This window comes from Equus caballus, chromosome 10 (genome assembly GCF_041296265.1).
Source record: "Equus caballus isolate H_3958 breed thoroughbred chromosome 10, TB-T2T, whole genome shotgun sequence".
Lineage (NCBI taxonomy): Eukaryota > Metazoa > Chordata > Mammalia > Perissodactyla > Equidae > Equus > Equus caballus.
This window is the reverse complement of record NC_091693.1, coordinates 74,531,717-74,548,574: the sequence shown is the minus strand read 5'-3', so window position 1 is coordinate 74,548,574 and position 16,858 is coordinate 74,531,717. Positions and strand designations below refer to the sequence as shown.

General features: G+C 39.0%; 1 protein-coding gene across 17 annotated transcripts in view; it reads left to right on the top strand.

Moving 5' to 3' along the window:
- Window positions 1-16,858, top strand: part of FAM184A (family with sequence similarity 184 member A) — a 135,140-nt gene that overhangs the window by 46,302 nt on the left and 71,980 nt on the right. For all 17 annotated transcript variants that reach the window (XR_011422634.1, XR_011422632.1, XR_011422638.1 and 14 more), the window contains exons 2-4: window positions 12,682-13,536; window positions 14,501-14,636; window positions 16,276-16,457. Coding sequence is in view for 9 of the 17 variants with exons in the window: in XM_023650989.2 (XP_023506757.2) it covers window positions 12,682-13,536; window positions 14,501-14,636; window positions 16,276-16,457 (1,173 nt within the window). In the remaining 8 variants the exon portion in view is untranslated. The remainder of the gene's footprint in view (window positions 1-12,681; window positions 13,537-14,500; window positions 14,637-16,275; window positions 16,458-16,858) is intronic.

Below are 16,858 nucleotides of genomic sequence, written 5' to 3'. Positions count from 1 at the left end.
AATTGAATACAACAAGACATTAAAAGGATCATACACCATGATCAAGTGGATTTATTCTAGGGATGCAGGAATGGTTCAACATCGACAGATCAATCAATGTGATATACACCACATTAACAAAATGAAGAATAAAAATCACATGATCATCTCAATAGATGGCAGAGAAAGCACTTGACAAGATCCAACATCCATTTATGATAAAAACTCTCAATAAAATGGGTATAGAAGGAAAGTACCTCAATATAATAAAGGCCATATATGACAAACCCACAGCCAATATCATACCCATAGGAAATACTGAAAGCCATTCCTCTAAGAACAGGAACAAGACAAGAGTGCCCACTCGTAGTCAACACAGTACTGGAAGTTTTAGCCAGAGCAATTAGACAAGAAAAAGAAATAAAAGGAATCCATATTAGAAAGGAAAAGGTAAAACTGTCATTATTTGCAGATGATATGATTCTACATATAGAAAACACTAAAGAATCCACCAGAAAACTATTAGAAATAGTCAACAACTATAGCAAAGTTGCAGGGTACAAAATCAACTGACAAAAATGAGTTACATTTCTATACACTAATAATCAACTAGCAGAAAGAGAAGTCAAGAATATAATTCTATTCACAATCGCAACAAAAAGAATAAAATATCCAGGAATCAATTTAACCAAGGAGATGAAAGACCTATACACTGAAAACTGTAAGACATTATTGAAAGAAATCAAAGAAGTAATAAAGAAATGGAAAGTTATTGCATGCTATAGGTTGAAAGAATAAACATAGTTAAAATGTCCATATTACCTAAAGCAATCTACAGATTCAGTGCAATCCTGATCAGAATCCCAGTGACATTCATCACAGAAATAGAACAAAGAATTGTAAAATGTATATGGAACAAAAATGTCCCTGAATAGCCAAAGAAATCCTGAGAAAAAGGAGCAAACTGGAGATATCACACTCCTTGAATTCAAACTATACTACAAAGCTATAGTAATCAAAACAGCATGGTACTGGCAAAAAAACAGACACACAGATCAATGGAACAGAATTGAGAACCCAGAAATAAAACCACACATCTATGGGCGGCTAATTTTCAACAAAGGAGCCAAGAATATACAATGGAGAAAGGAAAGTCTTTTCAATAAATGATGCTGGGAAAACTGGCAGTCACCTGCAAAAGAATGAAAGTAGACCATTTTCTAACACCATGCACAAAAATTAACTCAAAATGGATTAAGGACTTGAATGTAAGACCTGAAACTGTAAAATTCCCAGAAGAAAATATAGGCAGTACACTCTTTGACATTGGTCTCAGCAGTATCTTTTTGAGTACCATGTCTACTCAGGCAAGGAAAATAAAAAATAAACAAATTGGACTACATCAGACCAAAGTTTTCTGTATGGCAAAGGAGACCATCAGCAAAACGAAAAGACAGCACATCAACTGGGAGAAAATATTTGCAAATCATATATCCAGCAAGAGGTTAATTTCCAAAATATATAAAGAACTCATACAACTCAACAACAAAAAAGAATAACCCGATCAGAAAGTGGGCAGAGGATATGTACAGATGTTTTTCCAAAGAAGATACACAGATGGCCAACAGACACGTGAAAAAATGTTCAACATCACTAATTATTAGAGAGATGCAAATCGAAACTACAATGAGATATCACCTTACACCTGTCAGAATGGCTATAATTAACAAGACAAGAAATAACAAGTGTTGGAGAGGATGTGGAGAAAAGGGAACCCTCATACACTGCTGGTGAGAATGCAAACTGGCACAGCCACTATGGAAAACAGTATGGAGATTTCTCAAAATCTAAAAATAGAAATCCCATATGATCCAGCTATCCCACTAGTGGGTCTTTATCCAAAAAACATGAAATCAACAATTCAGAGAGATTTATGTTCATCACAGCACTATTCACAATAGCCAGGACATTGACATAACCCAAGTGCCCACAACAGAAGAATGGATAAATTAGATGTGGTGTGTATGTATGTATATATATATATTTACACACACACACCCACACACAGTAGAATACTGCTCAGTCATAAAAATAGACAAAATTGTTCCATTGGCAACAACATGGATGGACCTTGAAGGTGTTATGCTAAGTGAAGTAAGTCAGACAGAGAAAGACAAATACCATATGATTTCACTCATGTGGAAGATAAACAAGCAAACACATAGCTAAGGAGAACAGATTGGTGGTTACCAGAGGGGAAGGAGGTGGGGGGAGGGCAAGGGGTAAAGGGGCACATGTGTATAGGGATGGATAAAAACTAGACTGTTGGTGGTAAACACGATGCAGTCTATACAGAAATAATGTACACCTGAAATTTACAGAATGTCATAAGCCAGTATGACCTTAAAAACAATGTACTGAGCACATGCTAAAAGTTTGTTGTTTGTTTGATTTTTTTGGTTAAAGTTTGGTAGCACAGATCTCATCGCACGGACCCTAAATAATAAGCCTTATAGTAAGACTTCTGTTTGCTATTTCAGAAATCAAGTTAAATCTTCTGGGGAAGCAGAGGTATTCTACGTTACCATAGAGGAAAATACCTCCAATGTTATTAGACTTTATAAATATTTTTCAAATGACTTTTCCAACAATAACTTTAGAAACTCATAGAGAGCAAGCATGTCTTTAAAGGTAATTCTTTCCCAAAGCTATTGGAGTTTAAAGCTCTTTTTAAATTAGGTTTTTATAGTGCCCTTGGCTTAAATAAATCCAAATGAGCTTTTTTTGTTAACTGCCTTGCAAATGTTTCATTTGGACATAAGTGTATTGCTGGAATTAATTTGATTATATAATGTATGAGGAACAGCTTTTGTTTTTTTATTTTTCTTTCTGACATAACAAAAGAACTGGACCAAGAAGAGAAAACAAATGGAAATAATTCATTGCCAGGACTGAACGCCTGTCTGTGGCAGCATCTGCTCCCCTTCCACTCACCTTGAACTGCGCATCTTCCCTGCTTCTCCCTAGTAGACCCAATTCTGCAGTCATTGGTGGCCAATGCATATGTGGCTGAACATTTCTGTGAGAATATGGGTTTAAAGGGCTGAAAACATTGCAAAAGACTGAAAATCCTCTTTAAATATCTAGCCTGCCAGCTGCCTTGTTTCTTCACCATTCTCACAGCTGCTTAAAAGAATCCCCTCCATAGTTCTGAGCGGTTCAAGCCTGGCCTTTGTTCAAGCAGCCCACAGGGACAGCTATCACTATTTAGGCAGCCCCCTTGCAGGGCTTGCCACACGTAGGTAGGATGGTTTTTCTTAAGGACCAAACCTTTTGTAAACAAAATTAAATTCATTTTGTAAGTTTTTTCCTCATTTCTTAATGGCTTTAAACTGAGTAGGACACCCTAAAGGAGGAACAGTGGATTGGAAGAAGCTGGGGGCAGAGTAGTGTTTGAGAAGCAGAACTGATAAATGTGCCCTCCTGTGGTATTGCGTGTGCTAAAGACCAATAGGGTGGATTGAGAAAACACGACATAAAATTTACACAAAGAGGAACTTGACGTAATTCTATAAAAGTTGTTATGCATATGCATTCTACAAGACAATCAGGCTGGTCTCTTCAAAAATGTCAATGTTGTGGGGCCGGCCTGGTGGCACAGCAGTTAAGTGCGCACATTCCACTTCAGCAGCCCATGGTTCGCCAGTTCGGATCCCAGGTGCGGGCATGGCACCGCTTGGCAAGCCATGCTGTGGCAGGCATCCCACATATAAAGTAGAGGAAGATGGGCATGGATGTTAGCTCAGGGCCAGTCTCCCTCAGCAGAAAGAGGAGGATTGGCAGCAGATGTTAGCTCAGGGCTAATCTTCCTCAAAAAAAAAAAAATCATTTAAAAAAAAGTCAATGTTGTAAAAAAAAAAAAAAAGCTTAGGTTTCTTTTTGTTCAGATTAAAGGAGACTGAAGACTCAATACAATGTGGGATCCTTGGTTATATCTGCATTGATAGAGAAAAGCTGCTGTAAATTTTACTATTGGAATCATTTGGTAAACTTGAATACAGGCTGTGTTTTAGGTAATATTCCATTAGGTTAAATTTCTTGGGTGAAATAATGCTGTTGTCTTTGATGTTAGGAAATATATACTATAGTATTTAAGGGTGATAAGGCCTCATACCTGCAACTTATTTTCATATGGTTGAGAAAAAAGAAAATGTTTGTATGTCTGCAGGCACACATGTGAGTGCACATGTTTGGTGCTCAAAGATTTGGGGGTATTTTCTTTCTGACATTTATTTTATGCTAAACGATGTTCTGTGGGTTTTGCTTCTTGCTTTTCTTTTCTTTAGGATGTATGCTCATTTGTAACCTTCTCATTTTAATTTTTTTCCTTGTGCCCACCTCATTTTGCTAGCATGGAACTACTTGGAACTAGTTCTTGGATTCAGTTCTGTAAACTTTTAGTTTATTTTTAAACTAAGTTTCTTTCTTTATGTTACAGTGATTAATCCTGAAACCTCAGTTGCATAAATATATGCTATTATTAATCACCAGTGAAAAAAATAAGAAAATATGGAGGGATTTGTGTAATTTCTTTATTTTTAAAAGAAAAACAGTTGTAGGGGCCAGCCCCATGGCCAAGTGGTTGAGTTCATGCACTCTGCTTCGATGGCCCAGGGTTTCACGAGTTGGGATTGTAGGGGAGGAATATATTTCCTCTACCTGTTCTGGGTTCTTCTGGCCAGAAAATGAATTAAATTCACATGAGACAGAATAACAGGAGAAAATTAAACAAAGCTTTATAACATATATATGTGGGAGAGGCTCAGACAACCTGAGCAACTGGCCAGAATGGCTGAAGCCACCACCTTAAATATCATCTTCAGCTAAAGACAAAGGAGGATGTTGAGGGTGGAGGGGGAGTCAATCATGGGAGGTTACCACACAAGTACAGTACACAAGAGTTAGGTTATTATTGCAGACTTGAGTCCTTGCCTTCCACATTGATAAGAGTTTCTAGAGATAAGGTCATCCCTCCTTCCTGGTACAGAGAGGGAGACACCTTTACAGATGGATCTTTCCTTTATGATGTAAATGTCTCTTAACAAAGGGTAAGTAAATTCTACTTTTCAGAGTTTCTTTCGTGTCTGCAGTTTTTAAAAGTAACCAGCCCAAAATCCTCATGCCAAAGAGACATATATTGGGTTAGCCAATTCCAGTCCCCTGCAGGATCCTGGGTATGGACCTAGTACCGCTCATCAAGCCATGCTGAGGCAACGTCCCAGGTAGAGGACCTAGAAGGACCCACAACTAGAATATACAACTATGTACTGGGGCACTTTGGGAAGAAGAAAAAAGAAAAAGATTGGCAACAGATGTTAGCTCAGGGCCAATCTTAGAAAAAAAAGAAAAACAGTTTTAAACACATTTTATTAACATGCCCTTAAGGATGCTAATAATATTCAGGCTCCAAAAGGTGAAGCATTTTATAGGAAAGTTAGATTCCCTGAGTAAGCCACTTACAGCTCGTCAGAAATATTTGATAATTTGTGAAGATTTTACTTATAAGGCTGATCTAGGAGGTGCAGAGCTGTGTCTGTGTTGTGGTTCTAGAACAGATGGAATAGACCTGACATGGCAGAGGTCAATAACCCACTGTTTTTGAGCAGCTTGAGAGACTCTTTAATATTCTTTCACTTTGGTGCCTTAAGGCCCAAGTAAGCTTTTGGTGACTAGCTCAAGTAGAAGTACTGAGAGTTGAATAATAAAAACAATAATAAAAATATATTCTTCCTTTGTTTAAAGTGTTCCAGATTTTTTTTTTTATTATTATTGAATCAGATTGCTCCTTTGATGCTTTTTAATTCCCTTGTGTCTCATGCAGTGCTTATGGACTCTGGGAGTGAGTCCTCTGTCTCTCTTTCTCTCTACTGTTGGTCTGTCTGTCTGTCTGTCTCTGGCATTGATCAGAAAAGGAAAGTAACAAACACCCAGTATTTTCAAATAAGCAAAAAATAAAGGTTGAGAGTGGCAGGAAACGCATCACCTGGAGGAGCGGTGATGAGAAGGGTCTGCTTGTGGGTGCTGTGTGCTTGAGTCTGTCATGAGTCTGTCGTACTGGGAAGGCTGAGGCTGGCCTCACCAGGGTTATAGCATCGTTTATGGACAGTGGAGAGAGGCTGCTGATGGCTCCTGCACTCTGCAATGATGAGCTCATCTCCCATTATGGAGGAGTATGAAGCAGTCAGACAGGAGCTGCCCATCTCCACCTCAAATCTTTTTCTCCTCACTCTCTTAGGAGGAGTTTTTCCTACTCTCAGCCAACACCAGTCTTTCCACCTGTGTTAGGCAGTCCTGGTCTCCAGCTTTCTCCATGACTTTGGTGCAACAATGAACCCTTCCTTGGATTACATTTTCACTCTCTCTTAAAAAAAGCTCTCCCTGGACTCAGCTGCCTCCTAGGCCCTCATCCTAGTTGTTTCCTTCCTTTTATCAACTACTTCTTGGAGTTTTTCTCTACCAGCTGACTGCCTCCATTCAGCCATCCATCCACTCATCCACTTTTGCCACTGTCCTCCAGCTTCTGTGCTCACCGTTCTGTTGAATGTGTGCTCAAAGGTGACTTCTGTGATTTAGATTCTGAACGTAGGGGCTTTGAGTCTTCATTTTTCTTGATTTTTTTGCAGCCTTTGACATGACCCACTGGCCATCCCTTGCATCTTGGACCTTGATGCCCCGCCTGCATTACACTCTTACTCATCTCTCTCAGCACGTTGCCTCTGTCTGTGGGTCCTTAGCCTCCTCCCTGCTCCCTGCCTGCTCCTCAGTGTCAGTCTTTGTCACTCTTCCTCAGTAGTCTCTCCCTTCTGGACTTCGTTCAGCCCAACAGCTCCGAGCACCTCTGCGGTGTGGACCACGTCCACCTTTCCAGCTCAGAGTCCTGCGCTTTCCCATCTTTGGGCCTTTTGCCCTCACTGTTCCTTCAGACTGGAATTTTCTTTCTCTATGTTTCCCCTTAACATTTCAACTAAATTAAGATTCTGGTTAAGATAGAGTAAACATTTTATTCAGAATAAGGGAAAACTAGTGCATTCTCCCACTCCCTGCAAAGACTCATCTTATATTTAGATCCTATTGTATATAGCATTGTGTATTTGCCTGCAAAGACTCCTTTGCAAGACTTAACAAAATCTTACTTTGACTAACTAAGTATTTCTGTAAGTCTTCAGTCTCTGCTAAGCTGCCAGAGAACAGACACATCTGTGCGTCCAGTTCACTATTGTGTTTTCTGTGCCAATTGTAGGTCCTAGTACATAGCAGGTGTGCAGTAAATTTTGTTGAAGAATGAATGAAGTAGAAATTGACCATTAAAGGTTTGCTAGTAAGCTATCAAATTTTATCTAGGTCTTTGGATTTTTTACGTTTTCCTCAAAATATATGTTCTTTCTTAAAATATAATAATATTCAATATTCTTGAAAAAGTTTAACTATAATTTTTATGAATCAGTTAGATTTCTTTATAAGGAAACTTGCAGGGTATCTGTTGGTAATTCATGAAAGTCCTTTAGTTTTCTGTTTCCCTTTTCATTGTTATGTTTTTCTAAATCTAAGGCATTTTGAGTGTTGATTGATTCTCTTAGGACTGTTAACGTTAATCTTTTAAAAGAATTTAACATTTTCTGATTTTAGTAGTAATAAACATTCATTATAGAAGGTTTAAAAATACTGAATATCTTAAGTTAGAATTTGGTTTATTTCTTTACACGCTTTTAAATATGTATCTGTAAATGCATCCACACTCACTTTTTTCCCTTCTATGAGATTGGATCCTATTGTATATAGTATAATGTATTCGCCTTATATTACAAGCTTTTTCTTATATTACAAAATATTCTCCTAAATGAGAGGTGCTTTTTAATGGTTACACGGTATTATATTGTATGAAAGTACCATGATTTTATCCAGCTATTCCCTTACCTCAGCAGCATTAAACCTGTTGGTATACTATGCAACAGTTGAGGTCCACGTAAAATATTTAAGCTAATCTAACACATACTTTTCAGTGAATGTACTTTATTACTAATGAGTTAGATTTTGGTGGGAACCTATTTATATTACCAATGTATTAGCTCAGTCTACCATAACAAAATACCATAGACCTTCTCCCTGTGTCCTCACATGGTGGAGAGAAGGAGGGGAAGCAAGCTGTCTGGTGTCTCTTCTTATGAATGTTAATCCCATCACAAGAGCCCCTGCCTCGTGACCTCATCTAAACTGAATTACCTCCCAAAGGCCCATCTCCAGATACATCATATGGGGGTTAGGTCTTCAGCGTATGAATTTGGGCGTGAGGGGAGAGACAGTTCAGTCCATAACAGCCAGCAATGAGAACTATTTCAGAAACTATTTGGGGGCCGACCCCAAGGCCGAGTGGTTAAGTTCGCGCGCTCCGTTTCGGCAGCCCAGGGTTTCACTGGTTCAGATCCTGTGTGCGGACATGGCACCACTCATCAGGCCATGCTGAGGCAGTGTCCCACATGCCACAATTAGAAGGACCCACAACTAAAGTACACAACCATGTACTGGGGGAATTTGGAGAGAAAAAGCAGAAAAAAAAAAGAAGATTGGCAAGAGTTGTCAGCTCAGGTGCCAATCTTAGGAAAATAAAAAAGAAACTATTTGTTTTTACCTAAGTAGCATTTTTAAAACCAGAATCTAGAGTTGTTCTCATTTTATCTGTAAGATTATCTGAAAATCTTCACAGAAAAAATAAAAATTATTATTGCTTATTCATCATGGAATATATAGTTAAATTATGCATTATTGGCATGAAATGGAACTGTGAAATTGCGTAAAATTGCTGAAATGATTGTACTATCCCATTCCATGAATGTTCAAAGTTCCAGAAAAACTGCAGATGGCTCAATGTCTTTTACAATAGTTTATGGAAACAGACATTAGAGAGTTTCCTTTTCCTATGTGGAAGATAATAGCCAGTTTTATGGATGCTTATGATCACTTACTGAAGTTTCTTTTAAAATTAGTCTCATTCTCTCCATAAATAAATGATACAACTAATAAGGAAGCCTTACCTCTTAGTGCTTTATATTTTTTAAAAAATCTTTATATAACATCTTGTTTTTTGTGAGGAAGATTGGCCCTGAGCTAACATCTGTTGCCAATCTTCCTCTTTTTGCTTGAGGAAGATTGTCACTGGGCTAACATCTGTTCCAATCTTTCTCTTTTTACTTGAGGAAGATTGTCGCTGAGCTAAGATCTGTGCCAATCTTCCTCTATTATGTGGGATGCCGCCATAGCATGGTTTGACGAGCCGTGCTAGGTCCACACCTGGGATTCTGAACCCGCAGAACCCCAGGCTGCCGGAGCAGAGAGCACAAACTTAACCACTGTGCCACTGAGCCAGCCCTTATATAAAATCACTTTTTAAAATGTTAATGATGGGTTGATCTTATAACAATGAGGTCACTAGGGTAGAATAAATATGATCTTTATTTAATATTGAGAAACCTGAGGCATGGAGAAGTTATTTTACCTAAGGTCAAAATTCCAGTTTGGTTCCATTCTGCTACTTCAAATCGTATCTTTTATGTGTTCATAGAACATAGAACATTTATATTACCTTGAGAAATAGTAATCAGAGAAAGATACTAATAAATGGTTACCTTTGTAATTATGTGGAAAAGTGAACAGTTAGAGAATACTACGTCTAGTTAACTTGAAAATTCATATATAGCATTCTCGTTTAAAAATATAATTAGTGGTGTATTTCAAATGGTAATTTACAAGAGCACTATTAATTTGTTATTACACTTAGCATTCTTTCGTTGTTCCTGTTTAAATTTTTAGAAATTTAACATTGCTTTCTGGGAAAATAATATATGGTCAGTATGATATTGTATTTTTTTGATATAATATACTTTCAGAATCACATAATTGGTTTTCTCAGCGTGTGAGTTTTGTGGTAAGAACCCTGAACTATTTAGTAGAGAGTAAACAAAGCTAGCTCAGATTCAGATATTTTTAATTTCCGGCTGCCAATTTTGGCTAAGTTGGCTTGCCTTTAGATTAGAACGGGAGTCGGTAATAAGGTCTTTAAAACAACTACTCAACGCTGCTGCGGTCGTCGGAAAGCAGCCGTAGATAGTACATAAACGAATGGGCATAGCTGTGCTCCAAGAAAACTTTATTTACAAAGACAAGCAGCAGCCGTATTTGGCCTGCAGGCTGTAGTTAGCTGACCTCTGGATTAGAATTATAAAATGAAGTACTGCTCCTCACCAAAATATTTCCCTGTTATTTGTCAGATGTTTTGTTTACTTTTCTTAAATTCCATTCTTTCTAACTTAATGTGTTAATTCCTTCCTATGTCCCCTTAAATTTCACCTTTTTATTCATTTGGTGTGCTACTGTGCTTTTATATCTTCAGTTATTTTTCTAGGCTCTCTAACATTCTCACACAGCCTTACAACCTTCTTGTCAAGACCTGCCAAATTTAATCAGTCTAACGCTTACTGAGTTTCAGGAATGAGTGGTGTTAAGGAAATTGAGGTACTGGGTATAGAGAAAAGATAGACTCCCATGAATTTGGGTGGTCTTGGAAGACTTATTAAAGTAGGCAGGACTAGAGCTGACTCTGCAAAGACTGGAGGGAAATTAAATATTAGAAAAAAGAGAAGCGTATTTCAACAAATTGTTGTCAAGGGGAAGTTTACATGTGCTTTCTCCGCCCTGCACCTCTCCACCCCCCCCCCCCCCCCCCCCCCCCCCCCCCCCGTTTCATCCCCAATTATATGGAATCCCGCTGTGGATGGGTCCTTTTCAAGATCATTTCCTAAGCAAGGTACTAACAGTGTGACTTGTTTTTCTTTGGAGATTCCTTCTCTTTGGAGTATCTGTTTTCCTCCCATGCTTAGTAAGATAAAAAGGGATGCACACAGACCTGCCCTGGGGAGGTCTGAGACCTGTGGCCTGGACCAGCTCTGCTCTAGGCATTCTGGCAAATGGACTTCTCTCCGGCTGCTTGTCATCTTTTTCCTTAGTGCCCTTCCTGTCTTCTCTGGCCCTCGACGTGGTAGGCAGGTACAATCCTGGGAAAAGGGAACAGGAAGCCACCCAAGTTTCTTGGGTTATAGGCTACCTTCAAGCTTAAATGTGCAAATGAAAGGAATCCTCCCTGGGAAATCTCTGTGGCTCAGGAGGGACATAACTTGAGATTAGGAATTAGGGTTATTTAAAAAAAGAGAGAGAAACTGTGAATAAGCATTTCTTTCCCTTCTGTGCACATATTTTCCTTTGGACCTTGCAGGAGAAGGGATAGCTGTTCAACACAGTTGGAGTCCTGACATGTCTCAGCCTTTTTATCTTTGGTATGATTACATCTCACAGATAGTTACAGCGCACAAGTGTGTACGTGGACAGGGAACTGGATCTGGAAGACAAGCCCTTCCAGAGTGGAGAGAGTGGAGCCCCTGTAGGGTCCTAAGGCCTCCAATGTATATTCTTCCCTCTGCAAGTGCAGCTGCAGGCCTGGCGGTGACAGCCTAGAATTAGCTGTAGGATCTGGAGTTACCAGGATATGTGGAGAGCCGGGTGGTCTGTCTCAGTTGCCTCAGGCTACGTGAATAAGTGCTCTATAAAAATGGCAACTTTTGCATCTTAATTGCAGTTTCTGATGTTTGGTGCAGGAATTTATTTCTAAAGCCAGAGTAAGATCACATTAAAATGAGAAAAGCTGTGGGACACTGATTTTTTAGCTTCTGGATTGTGGAATTGTATAGTGGTCACTTCTTTTTACTTCAGAAGAAAACGGGCACATCTCTAATCCTTAAGTATCAGTCATGAATATTGCACTGTCTGACCACTGTGGTGTGATGGAGGGCGTCAAGGAACATACAAGAATGGGAGCGTTACTATAAAAGGCATAGTTGTCATGTTGAATTAAGGTTGGGGAAATCTCCATGGAATCATTAAAACTCAAGGACTAAAATGAAAATAAAGACCTGTACCCAGAACAGTCCGGCTCTAGGAATCTAGCTTGCTTAGAGGCAGAGGGCAAATTAGGCAATGAGTAAAACTACAGCATTTGATGTGTGAGCAGAAAGTACTAAGTGGATTCTGTAAGAAGACCATTAGGAACTTAGGAGAGAAGAGGATCAGCCTTATAAACAGACCATAGGGGAATTAGAAAAGGAAATTCCTAAATTTAAAATATACTGGGCATTAAACAGATGAAAGAGGCCTTTGAGAAGACTTAGGGCCTAGAGCTTCCACTCATGCAAAGCCTCTCTTACCTCTAGGACACCAGTGTAGGGCAGACTTACTATGAAGCTTTCCTCCTGAGCCCCACCACTGCCCCCAGTAAGTTAGACCAGGCCATACGGAAGACTTCTTTCTCTCCTTGGCCAGGTGGCCTCCTTTGTCTCCTCCTCACTGTTTCATTTGTAGTTAAACATTTAAAATCTTAATTAAAAAATCTTCAAATGCAAATTTTGAGATTAAGGTAAAAATTTACTAACTAAATCAGTCTATGAATACAAAAACAATGCACGAAGTTTCAATACTTAATGTTTACCATAGGCAGTATTATGTGCATAGAAAAATAATCAATCCAAATGAAAGAATTAACTTCAAGTTAGAAAAGAATATGGTTTATTGAATTCTTCTCCCTTCTTTAAAACCATGCAGGTAATATATGCTTTGAACACTAAAAATGATGAGCATGAATCTGCAATTCAAGCCCTCAAAGATGCTCATGAAGAAGAAATCCAACAAATTCTTGCAGAAACAAGAGAAAAAATATTGCAATATAAAAGCAGAGTAACAGAGGAGTTAGACCTCAAGAGAAAGATTCAGGTTTTAGAAGCATCCTTAGAAGATCACATCAAAATGAAGCAGCAGGCTTTGACAGAATTTGAAGCGTATAAGCACAGAGTAGAGGACATGCAGCTTTGTGCAGAAGCCCAGCATGTCCAACGCATAGTAACCATGTCTAGAGAGGTTGAAGAGATTAGAAGGAAATTTGAGGAAAGATTACGGAGTTTTGGACAACTCCAAGTACAGTTTGAAAAAGACAAAAGGTTGGCATTGGAAGATTTGCGAACTGCTCACAGACGGGAGATCCAAGAGCTGCTGAAATCACAGCAGGATCACGGTGCCTCAGTCAACAAAGGGCAGGAGAAGGTGGAGGAGCTGCGCAGAAGGGAGGTGGAGACCTTAAACAAAACGCTGGAAGAGCTGAGACTGGAGCGGAAGAAGCTCATTGAGGATTATGAAGGCAAGTTGAATAAGGCTCAGTGCTTTTATGAGCATGAGCTGGATACTTTGAAAAGGTCACAGCTTTTTACAGCAGAAAGCCTGCAGGCTAGCAAAGAGAAGGAAGCTGATCTTAGAAAAGAATTTCAGAGCCAAGAAGCAATTTTACGAAAAACCATAGGAAAACTAAAGACAGAGTTACAGATGGTACAGGATGAAGCTGGAAGTCTTCGTGACAAATGCCAGAAGCTTCAGATAGCACTTGTTGCAGCAGAGAACAGTGTTCAGGTCAGTAAAGAATGCTGCCTTCAACACATGGATATTTTTTTTCCAGTTTTATCTTTTTATTTTCAATTAGATCACTTTAAGTTTTTTTCCCCATTGTGCTTTTTCCTACTTTGTGAGAAAATCAGTGAAGGGGTAATTTTTACTACTCTGTAGTTATTATTTCCTACTAGAATTTCAGACATTAAAGGCCCAAAAAGATAACTTAAAATCTTGCTGATTATTTATGAACGGATTTTATTTAAAGAACATGTTAATATTTTCCTAAGTGGTTTGGGAGGGTTAAAATATTGGGTTTTGGGTATAATTATGTTTTTTCCTTTCCCATCATTAGTAATGGGCTGTGCATCAGTTGACATCCAGACAATGAACAAAAAATTAATTGCTTTCAGGGGCCAGCTGGGTGGCACAGTGGTTAAGTTCCCAAATTCCTCTTTGGCAGCCCAGGGTTCACTGGTTTGGATCCCGAGTGCAGACCTATGCCTCGCTTGTTAGGCCATGCAGTGGCAGGCGTCGCACATATAAAATAGAGGAAGATGGGCATGGATGTTAGCTCGGGGCCAGTCTTCCTCAGCAAAAAGAGGAGGATTGGCAGCAGATGTTAGCTCAGGGCTAATCTTCCTCAAAAAAAAAAAATTTGATTGCTTCATAAACCTGCGAATTAAATAGGGGTATGGCACAAGTTTGAAAAAGAGTGCCTACAAGTTTTGTTTTATTGGCATAGAAAATTTCATAGCTGTGTTTTTAATATCTCTGCAGGATTTGAGTGGATTAGAGGTAGCCTTTCGTGATTGGGTCATGTGATTTATGAAGATAACATGTTATAAGTGTCAGCAAAACTGATTTGAAACTAGGTATATTGTTAAGTAACTTTTGAATCAGAGAAAGTTTGTGCTCATAGTTTAAAGGAATTATTTAGCTTAGCGTCATTCTTGCATATTAATAATGGCTATTTGATCTTTCTTAGGTTCTTCAAAAACAGCTTGATGATGCCAAAGAGGGAGAGCTGGCCTTGTTAAGCAAGCACAAGGAAGTGGAGAGTGAGCTGGCAGCAGCCAGGGAGCGTTTACAGCAGCAGGCTTCAGACCTCGTCCTCAAAGCGAGTATGTCTGGCTCCAGTTCTGGGTGTATTCCTCAGTTAACACCAACACTGAACGTTAATTCAAAACAAAACTTCTCTTTTCGTCTCATGCTTTAAAATTATTTAGACTCTAATGGCAAAGAACGCCAGTGTCAATTAATCATAAGATAAGCAAATGATAACTTATTTTTAGGAACATAGTTTTATAGAAAAATTGAGTTAGCAGATATTATAGCACCAATAAATCATTCACTAAAAGAAAGACGAGGCACTCTTTCTAGACTTCGTTCTTTAAAGCCATGTAAATTAGTGGAACTATATGTAAATTATAGCACCTCATTTCTTTTGGCTTGTTGATAAAGACCATTTTGCATTAAAAACTGAGTCACTGGGGCTGGCCCCATTGCCGTGGCCGAGCGGTTAAGTTCGCACACTCCGCTTCAGGCGGCCCAGTGTTTCATTGGTTCAAATCCTGGGCGCGGACATGGCACTGCTCATCAAACCACGCTGAGGCAGCGTCCCACATGCCACCACTAGAAGGACCCACAACGAAGAATATACAACTATGTACCGGGCGGCTTTGGGGAGAAAAAGGAAAAAAATAAAATCTTTAAAAAAAAAAAAAACTGGGTTACTCCTTCTGACATGGCTGACCTGCTCCTTTCATAGCCCGCAGTAGAGGAAGTGGGTGACCCATGTCAGTTCTACATTTTGCCTGAGTGCTTAGTGTGCCAGGTGTAGCCATTTGAGCTAGTTCTTTGAGGGTGTCATCTGATTTGTTTGGCTCACCAGTGAATCCCAGATTACCTGTCCCCTAAAACAGTAGTTTTTTTACTTTAGCGTGTATGAGAATCACCTGGAGGGCTTGTGCAGCCACGGATGCTGGCCCAGCCCAAGAGCTTCGGCTTCAGTAGGTCTAGGGCAACTTCATGACCAACTAGAGTTCCTAGGCGCTGCTGGTGCCGCTGGTCAGGGGGCTCTGAGAGCCGCTGCCCTAACGCACGCTTTCTGAGACCTTTTTCTCACATTCACTTTTCATCTCTCTGTCTCTTCTCATCCTCCCTCCCCCTTTTTGCTGTTGTCATTTATTTTCTTATTTCATAACCTGCCGTCATCTGTCTCTTACCCCACCTTTGTTCTTTATCAGATCTCTTGTCTAAAATAAATTGTTTTGACCAAACAGCTCCCTGCCATCTTTACTCCCTGCATGCAGAATTCTTCCTCTTTATGTGAGAATTTGAAAAAGGAGAGATTAGAAATGAAAAAATTACTGACTTTCGCACCGTAGTATTAGTCAGTGTGTTCTCTCTTGCTTTGTTTTACGCCCAAGACTTTTATCCACACCCTGAGGAGTTGCTTCCACTTCAACCTGTATAGCTTGGCATCTTTAAAAAAAAAAGTGTAACGGTCCTGGGTTCAGGGAGCAACATCATTAAGGTGAAAATAGACTTCCTTCTGATTTAAATTATTCTACTTGGGTAAGAAGTATTTCCATGGTGAATGTTTCTGTTTCATACAGTGGGGAAACCAAAGAACTATTTGTACATGCGGACCATTTATTTTACTGAGGTATTAAGTACAATTGTGTCATAAAATATAAACTGTTTTAGACCACAATGCAACAAATTTTAAATTGAAGGGGTTTTCTTTTTGGGGAGTAGGTCATATTGGAATGCTTCAAGCAACTCAAATGACCCAGGAGGTTACAATTAAAGATCTAGAATCAGAAAAATCAAGGGCCAATGAGAGATTATCTCAGCTTGAAGAAGAAAGAGCTTTTTTGCAAAGCAAAACTCAGAGTCTGGATGAAGAGCAGAAGCAGCAGATTCTGGAACTGGAGAAGGTAAAAAGCAGTGGAGGACCCCTTCTCTGCCCCGACCAAGAAAGGAAAGGAACACAAGTTCAGTTTTCCTCTTTATCAGATTTTCTTTAGAGTGTTTATTCCTGTTGCACAGTAATAGTCTATTTCTTAAGTCTAGTAATTTTTTGTTTTTATTTTGAGGAAAAAAGGTATAAAGCCAGACTATCTCATATTGTGTATATGTTCAAAATATTTTCAATAGCAATTTATGACGTAAAAATTTAAGACATTTCAACCTGTCTCAAGCCAGAAACTGAATAAACTCTTATTTCAGTGGAATGCACATTTCTAGTTACTCATATTTGTTTTTCTATTGATAAATGTATTATTGCATATACACCTAGGACATTTCTATAAAGCTGAAGAAGATGACAAGCATCAAG